General features: G+C 40.9%; 1 protein-coding gene across 2 annotated transcripts; it reads left to right on the top strand.

Annotated features, from left to right (window-relative positions):
• The first annotated feature begins 203 nt into the window (after positions 1-203).
• Positions 204-15,763, top strand: LOC118403878 (serine/threonine-protein kinase greatwall-like). 2 transcript variants are annotated; one of them, XM_035802730.1, is made up of 11 exons: positions 204-497; positions 2,814-2,831; positions 2,955-3,074; positions 3,716-3,855; positions 5,065-5,153; positions 5,865-5,971; positions 6,619-8,718; positions 9,161-9,323; positions 12,309-12,422; positions 13,600-13,701; positions 14,439-15,763. In XM_035802730.1, the coding sequence occupies exons 1-11, from the start codon at positions 309-311 to the stop codon at positions 14,594-14,596; spliced, it is 3,300 nt and encodes a 1,099-aa protein (XP_035658623.1). In that variant the 5' UTR covers positions 204-308; the 3' UTR covers positions 14,597-15,763. The 2 variants fall into 2 exon arrangements, with proteins under 2 accessions (XP_035658623.1, XP_035658622.1); XM_035802729.1 differs by lacking the exon at positions 2,814-2,831 and having other exon boundaries at positions 2,937-3,074.
• Positions 15,764-19,126: the final 3,363 nt, after the last annotated feature.

The raw sequence follows: 19,126 nt of genomic DNA, 5'->3' as shown, positions 1-19,126 counted from the left end.
GGACCTTCCCAGTGATAACAACGGGGTATTTTCAAATATAGCGACTCATCGAAATCATAACTAGTCTAGCAAGTTTCAATCATCAAAATAATATCATGTTGGACTTATTTCTGTATCAATGATCATTCTTTATTCCACTCAATCACTTTTTTATAGAAGATATCTATCCCTATCTTGAAATAATGGAATAGTCTGAACCAGCATGCTTTGGGCGCGTATTTCAAAATGTTAAAGATGGCGGAAAGTGAGACAAAGACAACTGTGTCCACCTTTTTGCTGCGTTAAGATCTTTCTAGAGCGTTCACACGATGTCTGAAGACAAGGAGAATGTTGTTCCTGTCACACCTGGAGTCTTCAACTCGCAGGAGACCAAAGTGGAGGTTCCGAAAGCCCCAAATATCGACGACTTTGAGATCTTGAAGCCGATCAGCCGGGGCGCGTTTGGAAAGGTCTTTCTTTCACGAAAGAAGAACAACCAGAAGTTGTACGCCATGAAGGTAGGCAAAATTAGTTTGGCAAGCGTTGTGAATCAAATGTGTGTGTGTATTTTTTCGTTCTGAGAAGATGTTTTACAGGTTTTGTTGTTCCTAAATGCGCACATGCTTGCCCGGACTTGCCTGACCTGGCCTGTTTGCTTGCTTATTATTGACCTTTGACATGTTGTTGTGAAAAGGACAAACAAAAGGAAATTGCCAACACTTTTGAAACGTTTTGACAAGTTCCTATTCTGTTGATTTCATGGACAAAATGAAACTATTGTCTACAATTTTCAGACAAGTTGGTTGCAGTCAGATTTCCAGATATACCTCGAAATCTTCAGTTACTGGGTAAATAAACAGCAGATTTTATGTTGCCACCTCTTTTCAACCTCCTTGAATTTATTCAGACTAGCCATGGTACAAGTTGACAATTGTCTGACTTGTCTTGCATCCAAAGTTCCAAACCCACAAATATCATGGTCCAGGGGTAGAAACTAGAATCATTAACACTAACAGACATCAAATACAGTTTCATCAGGCTTTTTGCTAGGATTTTATTATAATTAATGGTTCCAAAAATCAGAATTTCAGGCTTTCCATGGTATCTTCCCCCAGGGCCCTATTGTATTTCAATCTTAGTGTGTAGAGCGTCAAATTTCTTATCATTTTTAGAACGGCACATCCAAATGATGCCTGGACACATGCCTGGCTAAAAAGTAAATGTCTGAGTATCATATGTTATACTCATGCCTATTTAATGAGTCCAATTGCAATTCATTTGAGATATTGTATATGAGTGCGACAATAAGTGACGCAGTGGTAGACAAAAGGCAGATTGTCGACAAAAGATTTACTTGTTGATTCTCTAAGCTGAATATCAAATAATCAGATTATCCAATGACATATGCTAATCATTTTGCCTGCCTATTGCATGCCAGTCGTAAAAAAAACGGATGTAAACAAAAACTGCGATAGCTGATATTATTTTGTACTTTGTAATCTCTCTTTTTTTTATTTGGTTTTGGATGTAGACAATGACAATGTGGCACTGCACTCAAGTTTGTAACTTATATTAACTGTGCCACATATACAAGTAGTACAGACGGAAGGTAAAAGTAGTACAAAAACAAAATGTACTAGTAGAGCTGTGTACCAGTACAGTGTACCAATACAGTACTGGTACAATCAATTAGGTACAGGTACAAAATACCGGAACACTGGTGTACCACTGGACCTGTATGTAATTAGTGCAAGCCAGGCACTGCAAGATAACAGGTCAGGGGATGGCCACTTTGACAGATAAAATTACTGTGAAATTACCATAGCAGTCTCTGAGCCCCAGTCAGGGAAAAACAACAATTTTGTAAGGGTCAAATTTTACCTCCCTGACCGAATTCAGGGGGAACGGGTTTTCTGCGCGTGGAGAATTTGCGCGTGCGCGTGAAAAATTTGCGCGTGAAAAAATAAAGTTCCTGAAATATGTCAGAAAATGTGCAGCAAGGAATTCTAAGGCAGAAAAATTTGATCCTATGATATAATTTCCCATATGTAACCAGAATTTTTGGTTTGAAAAAATCCTGATTTTTAGATCCCTTGGGAATAGATTCATTTGCATATTTTGAACAATCCAAAATCCCATTAATAGCACAGAAATAACATGGAAAAATTACTTGTACGTGTGTGTATGAGGTTTTATATTGTAAAATGTTACAATTTGAGGCTTTTCTCCATTCTAGAAGCTTCATTTCATCTTTTTTGAAGCAGATTGTTTCACGCGCAGATTTCAAACTTTTTTGCGCGTGAAAACTTAACATTTGAAAATCACTTGAAAATCAATCAGATCGACATTTTGTACCCTAGAATGCAACAATACAATACTTAATTCCATTCTGTGCCATCTTGTTTCAGCTTTTTAAGTTTAAAACTGCAAATATTTTTTGAATCCCTTGGGAATCAGCTAATTTGCATATTGTCACGCGCAGATTTTTCACGCGCAAGTTTTCACGCGCACATTTTTCACGCGCACAAAACCCCATCCCAATTCAGGTACTAGTAGTACAGTGCCCATTTTTCCAACTGGGTGAAGTGAGAAAGGTCATGTAAAGTGCCTTTCCCAAGGGCACAACGTCTGGGGCACGGCGGGTATGGCACTCAGGACCTCTAGATTCCAAGCTGAACACTACATTTCTGTAATCTCTGTGTATCCGACAGGTTGTGCAAAAAGCAGACATGGTGCAGAAGGGCACAACGTCTGGGGCACGGCGGGTATGGAACTCAGGACCTCTAGATTCCAAGCTGAACGCTACATTTCTGTAATCTCTTTGTATCCGGCAGGTTGTGCGAAAAGCAGACATGGTGCAGAAGGGCACAACGTCTGGGGCACGGCGGGTATGGAACTCAGGACCTCTAGATTCCAAGCTGAACGCTACATCTCTGTAATCTCTGTATATCCTGCAGGTGGTGAGAAAGGCTGACATGGTGCAGAAGAACATGGTTCATCAGACCATCGCAGAGAGAGACGCTCTGGCTCTGGTCAAAAGTCCCTTCATCGTTCACCTCTACTACTCTCTGCAGTCCAAACAAAACATCTATCTGGTAAGGGTGTCCCTTATTTTACAATATTGTGTTTGTGACATTCATTCGTTATGTTCCCCTTCACGACATTGTTTTTTCTCTGTTTTTTTATTCTTCTTCAAACAGATAAAACGATTGGTAGTGTACAAAGAATGTAGTTACTCTTGGCCTGTGCAATGCCGGGCGTAAAAGACAAAATTGTACTGTGTATGTTTAACTGTAGACTTTCAGTAAGTGTTGTTATTGGATGGTGGTTTAATCTCTAAAGTTTCTAGAAACTTTTCGTTTGAACAATTTTGTAATTGCAGTACTTACTGCACTCTGTAGTCTGTAGTCATAGCTAGAAGGGAGTCGATACATGTCCAAGGTGTCATGAACTCAGGTCAGAGAGGTCACCAGAAAAAAAAAAGTTGCTACAAAATTTTGTGATTTACAGTATAGTAGAAGCCAGTTAATTGCACAACAGATAATCACACACTTCTGTTAATTGCACAGGGTCACCAAATCCTACCTGGTAGTGTGGTCTTGCTGGATAATTTCCCTTTGTTGCACCATCTGGCTAATTGCATGAAATATGCTGGCGAATGAGGTGTGTAATTAAATGGCTTCTAATTTATAGAAATTGAATAAAGCATGTGACACTTGCCCCCACCCCACCCTAGGTGATGGAATACCTGATAGGAGGGGATGTGAAGTCCCTGTTACACATCTACGGGTACTTTGATGAAGACATGGCCATCATGTACACAGCAGAAGTTATCCTGGCCCTGAAGTATCTACATGGTCATGGCATCATTCACAGGTAAGTGTGGACAGGAAGGCACCTGTTAGATTATTTTATAGTACAGTACTAGTAGAAGCCAGTAAATTGCACAACAGATTAACGCACACTTCTATAAACTGCACGGAATTGCAAAATTCCAACCAAACCGGTGTGGTGCAGCTGGATAATTGCACGAAATACACTGGCAAATAGGCTGTGCAGTTAAACTGTATTTATATATACTAATTATAGTGGTTAAGGCATATGACCGAGTTTTGATCTGGTGTTGAATAAGCTGGTATGAATTAATTGTAGTATAATTGGTATATCATACATGATATAGCCAACTAACAGAGCCTGACCTTAAAAAAATGAGTGAAGTAGTATAGAGTTTATTGTATACAGTATTGATATCTACCTACATATGTACTTATTAGTTTCTACTTACAATTTAAGCACCATGCCCATGCATGCGATATACTGTCAAAGTAACAGTCCTTATGATGCTTACAGTGTACCCAGCCCTAGGGGAGGTAAGTACTAGTAGTTGTGAATAACATGTGATCCATAATTATTTTTGCACTGTTAGATACAGAAAAGTCCTATTGGATAAGATATAGAAGATAATAATTTCACACAATCATTGAATGTCATATACTAGTACTAGCTTTTTGCCTCTGTGAGGGTAGTGGTAGTGTGGTAGCTGGTTTCGATGGCGTCCCTTACATGGAGTTAGTGCGATTAGCTGCCAATGTTAAATGTACATGCAAAACCCAAGAAAAACACGAGGAGTCGGTGCTACGTCGGTACTTCTTTGTTCACCCTCTCTCTCTCTCTGATCTTAACTCTCACTCCAATCTGAACTCTCTACAGTAATGCTGCTCTACTATTTATATGTTTCCTTATCTATTAGTGAAAGTTACATTTTTCTGTGTCTTAATCATGATGACTTATATCCTGGGCAGTTGATGGAAAGCCACAGGACTGTGTCCCAAATATGGTTATGTCCTTGTACAGTGACCAGAGAATCGTGCTTTCTGACCAAAGAGCCCTGCTCCCCACCGGAGGAACGGTGATTAAGCCTCTCCTGGGGTCATTGCTCACAGTGTTCCTTGTGCCATCTCAGAACTAAGTGAGAGTGACTTACAAGTTTGGTATCTTCTAGACATGAGTGTACATGCCATACTGCACTCTATTACACCTCCACGTAAGTTGAACATTGAAGATTTTTAATTTCTTCTCTTGTAGGGACATCAAACCTGACAACATGCTCATCACCAACAATGGGCACATCAAGCTGACTGACTTTGGACTTTCCAAGTTCAACCTGAATAGAGGTACATTTACAGGTCCATGCTGTCTTAAATATTAGCAGCTCGACCTCAAACTCAAAGTAATGATAAGACTAAAGATCGTGTCAAGGAATCTTAGGTAACCGATGGTCTGGTACACATTCTGAACCTCATTACAAGTGCCTTTACAGGGCTCAAAATGCCACCTGCATATACAGGTTAGTGCAAGTAAAATTGAATCTGTGCAGGTATTTCTGGTGTCTACCTGCACCTAACCTGCACTGGTTCATGAACTTGGTTTATACAGGTTAGTGCAAGTAAAACTCGAGCTGTGCAGGTACTTCTTGTGTCTACCTGCACCTAACCTTGGTCCATGTACTGTTTTTATAATATGTACTGATACTAATTTGCTGTATTATGGATTCATGGTATCATTGACTGTGGAGTATGAAATAGATAATGACAATAATTTCTGAACAGATTATGTATGTTCAATACTTCTGAGTGGTGCAGGTAGAATTTGTCTGGTGCAGGTAATTTCCAATGTTTCAGGTATGCAGACAAAAGTATTGCATTATAATTTATATAAATCCTTCTCAGTCTAAAGATTTATTACAAGGAATGAGGATAACGGGGCAAAGCAGGAGTTAGGTGGGGGTATTTTTCCTACACTTAGAATATGTTTTCTATGCACAACATGTTATATATCATATGTGTAACTATTCTACAATGGATGTTTTCTTTATTCTTGACCAGAAATCAACATGGCAGATGTGATGGGCACTCCATCACAGGTGAAAACGAGTAACGACTACAACCGCACACCAGGACAACTGTTGTCTCTCACAATGGCCTTGTCATTCGTAAGTCTGATAGATATCTTTACGTTACTGCTGAACCTTTTATCTAAGTAGGGCTGTGTACCTAAAATACCTGTGCCTGTATTGTACCTTTTAAATTGTTTAGGTACAGGTCCAGGCCTAAACACATGTACCTTAACAAACTAATCACTATTGAACGCCACTTTTTGAGACTAAAGATAAGTAAATTCCAAATCAAAGATGACAATTTATTGTGATTACCTTGCAGTTGAACATGAAGGAAAGTAGGAAACATTGTTTTGAATACCTCAAACCTCATACAGAGATAATAATTTCTCACATAAAAAGACAGTTGGCTACATTTATAACTTACAGATAATTGATCAAACTTGTTTAGGTACAGGTAAAGTTCCAGACCTGTACCTAAACCCGTGTACCTATACCTGTACCTTAAATTTGTTTAGGTACACAGCTCTATTGCTACATTTATTTTACACAGATTTTTGGCTTTTCATTCAGACTTCTATTTAAAAGTAGTATAATGTTATTGTTGCTACTGCTATGAATGTTAAAAACAACTAAATCTGCAGTCTTAGTCTCAAAGTTTCATCTTGAAAGCAACCTTTATGCAATTTTGTCATGCAATAATGGACTTCCTATATAATTCCCCTTTTTCCTTCTTTCTGTAGAGTGCACAAAAATCAGGCACTCCTGTAGCAAAACACAAGCAGCTTCGTCAGTGCATGAAGGACAGCCCAATGAGCTCTGTTCACTCAAGCCCCCTCAGTCTCAACCAATCAGCAAGCTCCAGAGGCACCAACCAATCAGCTAGTGGCTCTTCCTTTTATGGAAGTGTCTGCAGTGTGCTGAAAAGTCTTGTGACCAGAGGTGCTCCTTTAAAGCCCAGACTGCTAGATTCTAGTTTTGTAGAGCCCTCTCCAGTGAAATGCCTCACACCAACCCTCCGAGAGGCAAGCAGTTGTCCCGATTCGTCCACGAGTGAGATAAACTTCTTTGGGAAAGGCCCACCGTCCAAGAATTCGGTTTCCTCCATGTTTTTTGGCAAAGACGGAAGTCGTTCCTCCACAGGAAGTGGCGCAAAGCTTTCTGGGAAGTCCATCCCATGGTGCAATTCAGATCGAGGGGATGCCCCTACGCAGGAGTCTGGGTTAGACCAGAATTTCCTGGTTGTGCAATCAAAAACAAGAGCTAGTTCATCAAGGAAGGTAGGCGAAAGGATTGGCTCTGCAGGTTCAGACAATGTGTTTACAACATCAGACGTGAGCGCGGCCAAACTGAGGACCCCTAGCCCAGCGGTACACCCTGATAAAGACATCATGCATCTGGAAACCCCTAGGAGAGACACACCAGCAAGGAACATTTCCCCGAAGGCCATTCTGAACCTCTCCTCCCTGGCAAGCTCCTGGCCCAACTGTTGCAGTCCACAGTGGGAAGAGAGTTTCATGAATCATGCTGCTAACGCAAACAACACAAAACAAGACATCTGCACTGCATCCCTCCCAGACAGCGGGTGTGTTGTCGACACGGACGAAGAGATCCTCTCTCCGGAAAAAGACTCGGTGGCACCATTTCAGAACCACTTTAGAAAAATGGAAAGCTGTGAAGTGAATGCAAGGCAGCCTCACCCTGGTGTCACAGGTCAGAAGTCAAAGGTGGTAGGTCATGACGACAGTGACTCCATCATAGAGACTGAGGAAGAGTTTTTCTCTCCAGAGAAAGAGTCAGGGAATGTTGTATGTGGCAGTGATAGAAAAAAGGAAGCATTTGCGCATATCAAGAGGCATTCCTACTCTGGTGTCAACGGTACCAGTGATGGGTCAAAGGTGATAGGTCATGACCCGGGTGCAAAGTGCATGGGAGACATAGTCGGGTCAGGTGGAGTGAAGAGGGCGTTTGAGATGGTAGAGTTGAGCCCAGAATGGGAAAATGGTGAGCAGAAGACAGACAAACTATGCAAAACTCAGGACACATTTCCTCTGAGGTCCACGGGCTTGACTCTAGCCTTAGACAGGATCTCTGTGCAGTCTATGCTTGACTCAGCTGCTGACAAAAATGATAAGAGAGAAAATTGCAGAAAATACCAGGAAGAGTCCAACACGAAAACGTCTTCGTCGGAAAATACATCCGCTTCAGAAGATTATTCTAGAAATCAAGTTAGAGAGAAAAATGGACCATTTGAAAGCACCAGAAAGCAGGCAACTGGGAATGAGGATGAGATGGATCCAATCCTGATGCTTAGCAATCCGCCAAGCCCAATCGACTCACACCCACAGCCATTTCCGTTAGATGCCCCTCCCCCACGTGATAACGTCACGTCTCCTCTAAAGTCTGCCGACACAACCTTAGAGCACGACATGAGTCTGTTGAGCGTCGAGGACGACGACTCGAGGCCAAATTCCCGCAACATGAACTATTCCATCGAAAGTCTCGACCACACGAAGGAAGACTCGCGACCGAGCTCAAGAAGCTTGAACCATTCTGCCGACAACTTAGATGTCATCTGGGAAGACTGTTCGGCGGATCCTGTCGCGTCAAATCCACCGCCGCGTCGGCAGAGTACGGGAATGATCAAGGAGACGCCGAAGCGAGAGGTGATGTTCCGAGACTCGTGCGAGATCTACGCACGAAGCGACCACAGTAACTACTCGTCCGGGGCAGACTCGTCTGTGTGTAGTGTGGACGGACGTGTGGATCGCGTAGGAATGACAACCACTCCTTTTGGGACCCCAATGAATGGAGGCCGAAAGGATTCCAAAGGAACACCTCAGGTATACATGTACATGCAAACCTTTAACAAATTAAGTTTAAAAAGTTTAAGTTGCACATACATCTGTGCTGATGTGGAGGTGGGGTAGAGCCAATCTCCATTTCTGTAGCCCTTGGGCCACACATTTGCGAAAGCCACTACAGCATGGGGCTGGTCTGCCGGTAGTAATGTGTGTTTAACTCGGGGACACATACTTTTCCTCATTAGTGCTGAGTGCTAAGCAGAGAAAGCAGCATGTAGCATTTTTAAAGTCTTTGGTATGACTTGGCTGGGATCAAACTCATGACCTACCGAATGCAAGGTGAACACTCGGCCATTGCACCAATTAAACAGTGCTTTAACACGTGTATTATATATACTAGTATATAGCTGCAGTTGAGCAAATCTTCAATGATCAGTGGTTCACTCATTAATAGCATATTTTTACATTCCAAAAATTGCAGAACATGGGCTGGATACAGAAAACTCCCCACCAGACCCCTGCAAGAACCCCCTTCAGGACCCCCAAGAGCGTGCGTAGGGGCCCTGCACCCCCGGAAGAGGATGGTAGAGTCCTGGGCACTCCAGACTACCTGGCACCAGAGCTGCTCCTGGGGAAGAAACATGGTAGGATCAAGTGTTCATCCTGCCCCCTACAGGCTATCTCTTATCCTTAGAAATAACATTTCCTTCTAAAGATCCTCTTAGCTTAAATGTCTATTGCTACTGTAGTCTTGAACCCAGAGAGCTTAGATATGAGATGAGACTGTGCATAGCCTGATAATCAGTGATAGAAATTCTAACTTCAAAAACATTGTAGGCAAGAAAGTATATGTACCTTCTAAGTTCTATACCCACTTTTGTCTGTTGATTGAACTTGCCCTTGTGAGGACAATGGCTTTTGAAGATACGAAATGTTCGTCTTGGTAGGTGTTATCATTCTTTTCTGTGCACGTGTAAGTAAAAAGACTTCTACTGGGTTCTACGGTATACAATTAGTATTACATCATTAGTACAGTTGGACACCTTACATTATCATTTGCTGTGTGCAACAGGTCATATACCCTGTTGCATCATCAGTACAGGTGGACACCTTACATCATCATTTCCTGTGTGCAACAGGTCACGTACTCTCATGTCCCTAATAAACGTACCGGGACGTTTATTTTTTTTCCAGGAAAATTCCACCCGGTACGTTCTTATTTGGGACGGTACGTTTATTATTTTTTTGAAAATTGGGGCTTTGCTGACCAGGGACAACCGCATGATAAAAAGTTTGGGGTTTTCTGTCCATATGTCCGCGGTATTTTTGCTCAAAATTCACTATTTTTGGCCGAAGCGGCTCGGATTTCCCCTCCACTGTGACCCAAACATCCTAGCGATTATGTAAAATATCGGTCGATTTCGCTATGAATGTACAAAGTAAATGTTATTATTGGGAAAATAAGCCGCCACACTGACGTTTTGAAGCACAATTTTTTATATAAACAACTTTTACAGTCTCTATTTACATCGTAAATGAACACACTGATCACATAATTTTAGCATGTACAGGTACAGTATATAAATTTTCCGACCATGTGGTTCCATGCGCTATCGGCAGCGTCAACGGGGCGGACGAATAATTCCTTCACATAAGAAACAACAATTCGAACCTTCTTTCCCTTGTAATGTGAGTTTTGGGGCCGCAAATTCTCCAAAAACAGCAGAAATCCGTCCGTAAAAACAGCTTTAAACTTGAAGAAAAGACCGAAACTGATCCAACATGGCTGCCAGGAATAACACGCACTGACAGTAAAGCTAGCACCCTGTTGCATGCAGATTCGAATCACTAAAATGAGGCCGTAAACGGGTGAAAATGATTTTATTTCGGTGTAAGGCCACACCGATTTAATTTCTTGGTTCACGGATTCGCTCGCTCCTATTTTTTGGGAAAAAAAATAAAAATAAAAATTACCACTCAGCAAATTTTCACCATTGATGAAACCATTCACCAACTTTCTGGTGTAGCAAATTGGCCTTTATATAATAAGCTCCTTAAAGTGTGGGTACAGGTGCTGTTACTGTACAAAAATAGTATTTTTGTACTTTTTTCAAGCTGAAAACTTTTTTTCTTTATGTTTTGGATTAGCCGTTACCTTTACCCCAACCATTTTACAATTTTTATTTTTATTTTTATTTCGCCCTCTCGCTCCATATTTTTTATGAAAAAATCCGTGAACCAAGAAATTAAATTGGTGTGGCCTAATGATGGGCACAAAATGTCATATATATTTTCAGAGTGTTGAATTTCAGAAATAATCATAAAATTTTCTAATTTTAGCGGTTTCTAGTGTCAAAATATAATCTGTAACATATTTAGTATTTGTGGCCTGAATGCTGGGCTACTTCACAGACGAGCTCTCACAAAAACTTTGTGAACAGTTTGTGTCCATTTTGGAAATGTTGATGTGTGTTTTAATTGGTGGTTATGTCTAAAACATATATGGTTGAGTACTTGGAGCTATATTTATAATGATTTTATTGATATGCCAGTAATTCTAAGTAATGTACAAAAATATTTATTGATTACTTGCTTCAAGTTCTGAGTAGAAAATTCATGTATCATGTAAATTTTCACTTGTTGAATTTGAAAGCACTGTTGGCCCCCGGTTAGGAGTCTGTATACCATTCATTAGAAAATGGAGAAAATATTATAATTTGAACAAGATATCTATAGTTATTCAATATTCATTATTCATACAGCTATATTTAACTGATTTGGTGATCAGGTATATGTAAATAAAAATAACCTACCTGCTTATTATCTTCTTTCCCTTGAACAGAAGTAGCATGGACACAGTCTACATGTCAATTTGGTCATTTTCCGGGGGGTTATGTTTATTAGATTTTGAAGATTTGTCCGGGGGGTATGTTTATTCCGGAAGGTATGTTTATTAGGGACATGAGAGTAGACTGTTACATCATCAGTTCAGGTGAACACCTTGCATCATCATTTCCTGTGTGCAACAGGTCAGGCACACTATTACAGGGTATCCGCAGGTGATTCAATTTGCAGCCTCTAAACAATGGTTCCCTATACAAAAATGAGGAGATAGCAACTGTTAATAACTCAACTTTCTGACGTTACTGGCGCACAAACATACCCTCATATGAAAGCCCGACATCTCAGCTATCCGACAAATCACATTTCGGCATGAATCTAACGGTGAAAACTTCCGGGAAACTGAAAGATTGACCCATGACCTCAAAACCGCACCACAACCCAGTGAGGAGGCCATGTGCTAGGACAAAAAAGTCCCAACTTTATACCCCTAAAAACCACACAAACTCAGCTTTTTGGCCCTAATCACAAAGTAGAAACCCTCCCCTGTCACACCCACCTCAAAACTGCCAGGATTTCTACCCATTTGACCAGGAAAAAAATCTTGAAGTTTTAGGCCCTGAACTATATTCGACAACCATCAATTTGCATGGCGGATTGACTGGCGGATCCCCTACATCATCAGTACAGGTGGACACCCTACATCATCATTTCTTGTGTGCAACAGGTCAGGTACACTGTTGCATCATTAATTATTGTGTAAATAAACCTGTTGCATTTCGTTTCAGGAGCTGGGGTTGACTGGTGGTCCCTGGGAGTTTGTCTGTTCGAGTTCCTGACAGGAGTTCCTCCCTTTAACGACCAAACACCAGACCTGGTATTCCAGAACATCCTCCACAGAGGTGAGATTTCTTTAGGTCTTGGCGGAAGAGTGCGGTAACAGGCCTGAAGGTCTCCCTAAATTTCTACGTATTCTACCCAAAATTAAGAGAGAATTTTCAAATTCATAACCTCCAGAAACACTTTTTTCTGCAACCTGAAATATGAGGGCTAAATTTTATGAAACAAAGCCAACATTGTTTACTTTTGCTAAGATGCTAACCAAGCAACAGAAAGGCCCCTACACTGTTTGGGCTTAGGGAAAAAAAAGTTGTGTTTCCTATTGAGTTGCCCTCATCCATTTCTCTTTTACTTTGATAAACTGTATCGCATCACTAGAGAATTGGTCAAAGTCTTAAGAAAATAGAATACAGTAGAAGCCGCTTAATTGCACAACCCATTTGCCTGTGCATTTCGTGCAATTATCCGAGTGGTGCAAAAAAGCAAAGTTACTTAGCTGAACTGCGCCACCACGGAATTTGGGGCTTTTGTGCAATTAACAGAAGTGTGCGATTATCTGTTGTGCAATTAACTGGCATCTACTGTACAAGATAAAGAAGTATAATCCCTACCTACCAACCCTGATTTTTTCAGGACTGAAACAGGACATACAACATTTTTTTTCCAAGGCCTTGCAACACTAGCCTGGGTACCATCCGGAAAGTAGTTCGCTCCGGCGTTCATTATATACATGTACTATAAACAGTCGCTTCTAGCTCTGACATTCATTATACACTATATACAGTCGCTTCTCTGTGTTTCCGTCTGGGAACGTGGACCATCTCAACGTTTGGAATCGTACAAAAAGTGGAAGCACGCGCTGATTGGCCCCTACCCATGAGCGAATTATGGAATGGGTTCAAACGCTCATTCGAACAGGTGTCCCAACACCGGAAAAGCCCTGCGTCCCCTTGCGCATGCAGGCGCCGGGCTGTTGTCATCGAACGAGTGCTCTAGAACCCATTCCTTACTTCGCTTATTAACTGACGTTACCACCAAAAGGTTTGAATGCGCACGTCTCCAGACGGATAGCAGAAGCGAACATAGGAGCGGATGGTACCCAGGCTATTGCAACACAGGATAGGGCTCAAATCACAGTGCAGGGGATACAAATCACAGCATAGGGGCCCTTATATGCCCAATTGCACTTGTGAGAACCCTGGTACTAGTTCTCTGTATAATTCTGCTTGTTGTTTACAGACATCCCCTGGCCTGAAGGTGAGGAGGCCCTGTCAGACCAGGCTAGAGATGCCATTAATTCTCTCCTGTCTATGGAGGACTACAACAGGCCTGGACCAACTGGTAAAGAATAGTCATTTCTTTCGGCTTTCTAGGATAGAAAAAAATGGGGGAAGGAAGAAAGGCGTAGGGAGGAAGAGAGAAGGGTGGGAGAGAGGGAGAAAAGAGGGTGAAGTTTTTAACAGTGAGTGTAAAATATGTATCAATAAGTAGATACACAGTGAATGAATGAGCAACTGAGTGATTAATAAATTTTATTGCTCAACAATCGCACAAGGTACAAGGTATGGCAAACAATAACAACTACTAGCTATACAGACAATGGTACTACGAGGTTATATACAGAACAACAAAATATTATAGATAACAGCACAGTCATGTATGAGTGATCTGTTCTCGCATTTGGAATAATGTATAAAATAAAAGCAGGGTTGTAGCCAGCACCCGTCCTTCCGTCCTTTGACGAAATTTTGCAGCTGGGGAAGAAAAATGATTTTGCCCATTCTGTCCTCTGTGATGGACAAAAATTGATATGTAATTGTAAAGATATAAAAAAAACTGTCTCCCTTGTGTAATTTTTTTACCAAAACAGATGGTGTTGAACAGCATAGTCTACCAACAAAATTCCTCCTCAAAATGCAGGAAATAGCTTAAGGATTAAAAGTTGAGGGGACGGAATTTCAGGCTGGCTACAACCCTGGAACAAAGTATAAAGTGATTGAATAGTATAATGTAGATGAGTGCTTAACTGGAGATCCCAAATTTCTGATTACTGATTTTATGTTGACTTCTTGTTCCAGAGCTCCAATCACACCCATTGTTTAAAGGGTTAGACTGGGCAAACCTTCACGACATGGCGGCCCCCTTCGTACCCTGTCCTGATGATGACACGGACACCTCGTACTTTGAGGCAAGGAACAACGCGCAGCACTTACAGATGTCCGACATTGACCTTTGACCCCAAAGACCCCTCCTTTGGATAGGTAGTTGTTGCCAAGCAGCTGACCAACTGGTAGAGCTGTGTACCTAAATACCTGTACCGGTACAGTACCTTTAAAATTGTTTAGGTACAGGTCTGGACCTAAACATCTGTGTACCTGTATCTGTACCTAAACAATTTGAAATTTAATCACTATTGAACACCACTTTTTGAGACTAAAGATAAGTAAATTCCAAATCAAAGGTTACAATTGTGATTATCTTGCAGTTGAAAATTTAGAAAACTTTGTTTAGAGATTCAAATATCTAAATCCTCCTATATACAAAGATGACAATTTCTCACTAAAAAAGACAGTTGGCTACATTTATAACTTAGAGACAATTGATCAAACTTTTCTAAGTACACGTTTAGGTCCGGACCTGTACCTAAACCTGTGTACCTGTAGCTAAAATTTCTTTAGGCACTAGTGCACAGCTCTACCAACTGGACATGAAATTTTGATGCTGCACTTTTAGGCTTTGTGTATTTGCCAATTACATGCAAAGCCAGTTGTGGTCCAGAAAAGTAACCAATCAAATGTCAATTACACAGCTTTTGCCTTTCTCATTGGTTGGAGATTGGCCGATCCCATATGCTGTCTTGGAAGTGTTATAAGGCTGACTTTAATCAAGGAAAATGATTGGTTATGTAAAATAAGTGTAGAATAAAGTTCTAAAGAGCAGTGTTCCTGAAAAAAAAGAATACATGTATATGAAATGGCTGTTATGCCCCAAATCAGGAAATTACAATTAGATTTTACTTTTATTGAAATCTGATGCATGTACTGTTTATGTATGAAATTTAGAAAGTCATGAAATCCTGTGTATTGGTGGGAACAGAGTGTTTATATAATTATCTAAATGTTGGGAAGGCACATACCTTGATAAAACAAACTGCTGCTATGTTGGTATAGTTCACATGTACTGTAGGGTGAATGGGGGCCTCTAGTGACACTGATTGGTATTGCACTACATAGTGACTTTGTTTCATGCAAGGGTATTTGACATCTAGAATCATGAATGATATACTTCTAAACCTCATAGTAGGAATATACATTGTTGCAAATACTGACTAAAATAGACTAACTGCATTTATGTACAATAGACATTATCAATTTTCTTGGTGAATAAAGTTGTGATAAAACAACCATATGTCCAGCTATTTATGATTTTTTTTTGGTAATTTTTAACTGCCAAATGGGTAAGCTGTGATGCGGTTTACAAGACGCACATAGAACTCAAATGTATCTAATCTAGATTAATAGGAGTTATGGTTTTCATGTCTTTCATTGTGAACGTACTATGGTTAGGATTTTTAGGGGTCATGTCATCAATTGCAGGGTGATTGCCAAAGAAACCAAAAGTCCTGGGTTCAAATCTGTTGATGAGTTGCCGATCATGTGCCCTTGGGAAAGTCACTTTTACACAACTTTCCTAACTTCACTCAGTGGGACATGCATACCTTTTCCAGTTTCATATAATTATTATGTATATGTTGGGCACATGAATTTTCTACACAGCTTGCAGTAGTGACTCCTACTCTTTTCGATATGCGAAAAGAGTAGGAGTCACTACTGCAAGCTGTGTAGAAAATTCATGTGCCCAACATATACATAATAATTATATGAAACTGGAAAAGGTATGCATGGATATGAAGAAAACAAGCAGAAGACTAAAATGTCAGAATGTTCAACAACAGGAATTTCTAATTGCAATTAACTATAAATAAGCAACATTAGACACAATGGAAATCAAGGCTATATTTGGAAATTCTTCCCCAACCAGCAACCACTTTTTTACAGTCCCAAAGGGGCATTCAACCTGCCAATACCAACCAAAATTGAGTGACAGCAGCTAGCAGTCATTTTATATGCAAAATTATGTGGGCACAGTTACCCTGGACTTTGAGAGTTCTTAATTCTTTTCCTTATGTAAGTGAATATCAGTCAAGCATATCAACAATGTGCACCGTGCAAAATGATTATCAGTTGGAATTTTGACATAGTGGTAGAAAAATTGAAAGCACTTGTTTGTGTTGTTCAAGGAAGCAGACAACTACTAAACAAGCCATGTTTGATTGTTAGACAAACTCGGCTCTGAATGCTTAACAATGGTTTCTTGAAGTTTGTTTACATAACGGCATGGAGATTAAAAACTGCGTGCATCTCTTATAGATATGTTTCCTGGGAACTACCTGAAAGGTGTATATCATGCTGAATGCAAACTGTATCATTTATCATTTTTTTCGCCAACCAACCAACTTGTCGGGAGCAACCACCTGTCCTCAGCGACCATTTTTGCTCGGTCCATAGAGTGGTTGCTCAGGACAGGTTTGACTGTACTTAGAATGTATCATTTTCAAAGATGTAATAGTCGATTTACAGTGTGAGGTGAGATTAACTAACTTCAGTACATCAATGTATTCCTATGGTTCAAATAAAGTTGCATATGTGACCGAAGGGTCATTCACCCTAGATAACGCATGGGTTCAGTGTACGCACGGTCAAAGGGGTAACGTTACAGATAATCTTCCTGACCACTGATTTCACAATGAAGGCAACTTTTTCTTCGCCAAACTTTTTTTATTGTATTCGCACGCTCGCATCAGTTTTGGGTTCCCAGAAAATGTCATCCATATAATCAAATCAACATGGCGTAAGTCAAAACCAAAATTTTCTGCGTGCGCTGTATCCACGTCAAGGTCAGACAAGAGGACGGTGTGGGGATCCGTTTTCGTACGCGTTTGCCTCCTTCACTTCCTTGATCGAAGTTTCATCTGCAAAAAGTGTGGCAATGAAAAAGCATTGTCATGGCGACGGTAATATCGTTTGTCTTGGTTATACATGTATGTGGTTTCTTGATAGAGATGATTGAGGAATTGTATGCTTGATAAGTCATGGTCATGTTCCGGGCTGTATGTGCTAGTGTCGTAGTGTCGCGTCACGCTGTCCTTGATGTGCTATGTAGTATGATGTTGTTAATGGTGTGGCTTAGATGGTGTTGTATATGGATTGGTAGCAAGGTCTGTAGTATTAAAGTGAATATGTTGTCACCTGTGTGGAATCAAATACATAGATAATGCGGTCTGTTGCAATCTATCACAATGTTCATGTGAAACCGTCTGTAATTTGCCGATGACAACAAATACCAAGATATTGGAAACAACTGCAACATTGAGGTTTGTGCTTTTTCTGTACACCTTTAAGTACATCGATATAGATACGCGCATAAAAGGAACGCAAAACATATTAGTCCCTGCAATCTATGTCTGTGCGTGTGAGTGAACACACCATTATCATATGAGCTTTTATGTTGTACTGTTACGTCCATAGCGACCTTTTCTGAGCGGACCAAATGTACACATGGCTGTACACCAAGGTGATCATGGCCAACAGGAAGGATACCGCTTCGAAACATGGTCCATGGCGGTGTGGAAATGCTCAGATCATATGCAACAATGAAATATGCCTCATTAGTGTAATTTGCAATGTTATAAATTCTAATTACAGGGGGACCGCAAAATTCCACCGCAGATTTGTACTTTAGACAAACGACAGCCTTAGCTGAACGCGCGCGTAATTACGGCATTATTTAAACGTCTCGTTTGTAAGATGCATATAACCTCGCACAAGTTGAATATTATCATAGAGAAATATCAAAACAATTAACAAAGATGAAATTAGAAAGGTTATTTCAAGCATGCTACATGTTAAATTGATATTGTGCAATAATCTGCTCCTGGCCAGGTAAGTGTTGGGTTTCGGGTAATCCATTTTATGTCATCGGTTCCAAGGGAGCAAGGTATCTGCCCAACGCCGCAATGTTGACATAGGTGTATGAATAAGCCATTCTATAACATCTGCTCAAAGATCAAGAGCCGAACGACCTTCTGTGACATACAGGGAGATACAACCAAGTTACGGTAGGTTTGTACTTGCGGGTAAAAACTTCTCGGTTCCGTTGAAATACGGGTAAAAGATCTGGCGTTTCGTGGATCTTTAAACGTGCCAGCTGTGATTAAAACGCAAACGGACAATCCTTCATCGGAGACTTCCAACTTTGGAATACTCTCCGCGAGAGTAGCCTCCATAGCAGGCTCTCTGGGTCTTTTTTTGTGCTCATAATGCAATCAGCGACCGAGTACAAATAGAAATAACCAGCAAAGGTGTATTATGAGCCCAAAAGGCCCCAGAGAGCCTGCTATGGAGGCTACCGCGAGATTAGGACGTGATTATGATGCAGAAGCCACTAGTACTGTTCATACCGACTTAGTTTTGTTCCGTGCTACTCGGTGTACATGTCACTTCGGTGGCAATTCGGGTCGACGACCTGTTCCGACTTTTACGTCTGCCCTCTAATGCTACCCTCAAACGAGGGGCGAAGAATTCTAGGGTACCGCCTCTTCCGCCGGGACACGTGTTCGTCGGGCCCATGCCAGCCACGGGGTGCCCTCCCATGTGACCTACGTGGTGGCTTTTGCCGTGCGTCTATGGCAGAATAACTATGCAGC

Source organism: Branchiostoma floridae, chromosome 16 (genome assembly GCF_000003815.2).
Source record: "Branchiostoma floridae strain S238N-H82 chromosome 16, Bfl_VNyyK, whole genome shotgun sequence".
NCBI classification, from domain to species: Eukaryota; Metazoa; Chordata; class Leptocardii; order Amphioxiformes; family Branchiostomatidae; genus Branchiostoma; species Branchiostoma floridae.
The sequence above is the reverse complement of the archived record's forward strand: the minus strand, read 5'-3'. Positions and strand labels throughout refer to the sequence as shown.

Bases quoted from the DNA above. Each gene is read 5' to 3' on its own strand.
- LOC118403878 (XM_035802729.1), top strand. From the start codon at position 309: ATGTCTGAAGACAAGGAGAATGTTGTTCCTGTCACACCTGGAGTCTTC. The intron at 498-2,936 runs GTAGGCAAAATT...TATATCCTGCAG, and splicing joins AGAAGTTGTACGCCATGAAG to GTGGTGAGAAAGGCTGACAT. The intron at 5,972-6,618 runs GTAAGTCTGATA...TTCTTTCTGTAG, and splicing joins TCACAATGGCCTTGTCATTC to AGTGCACAAAAATCAGGCAC.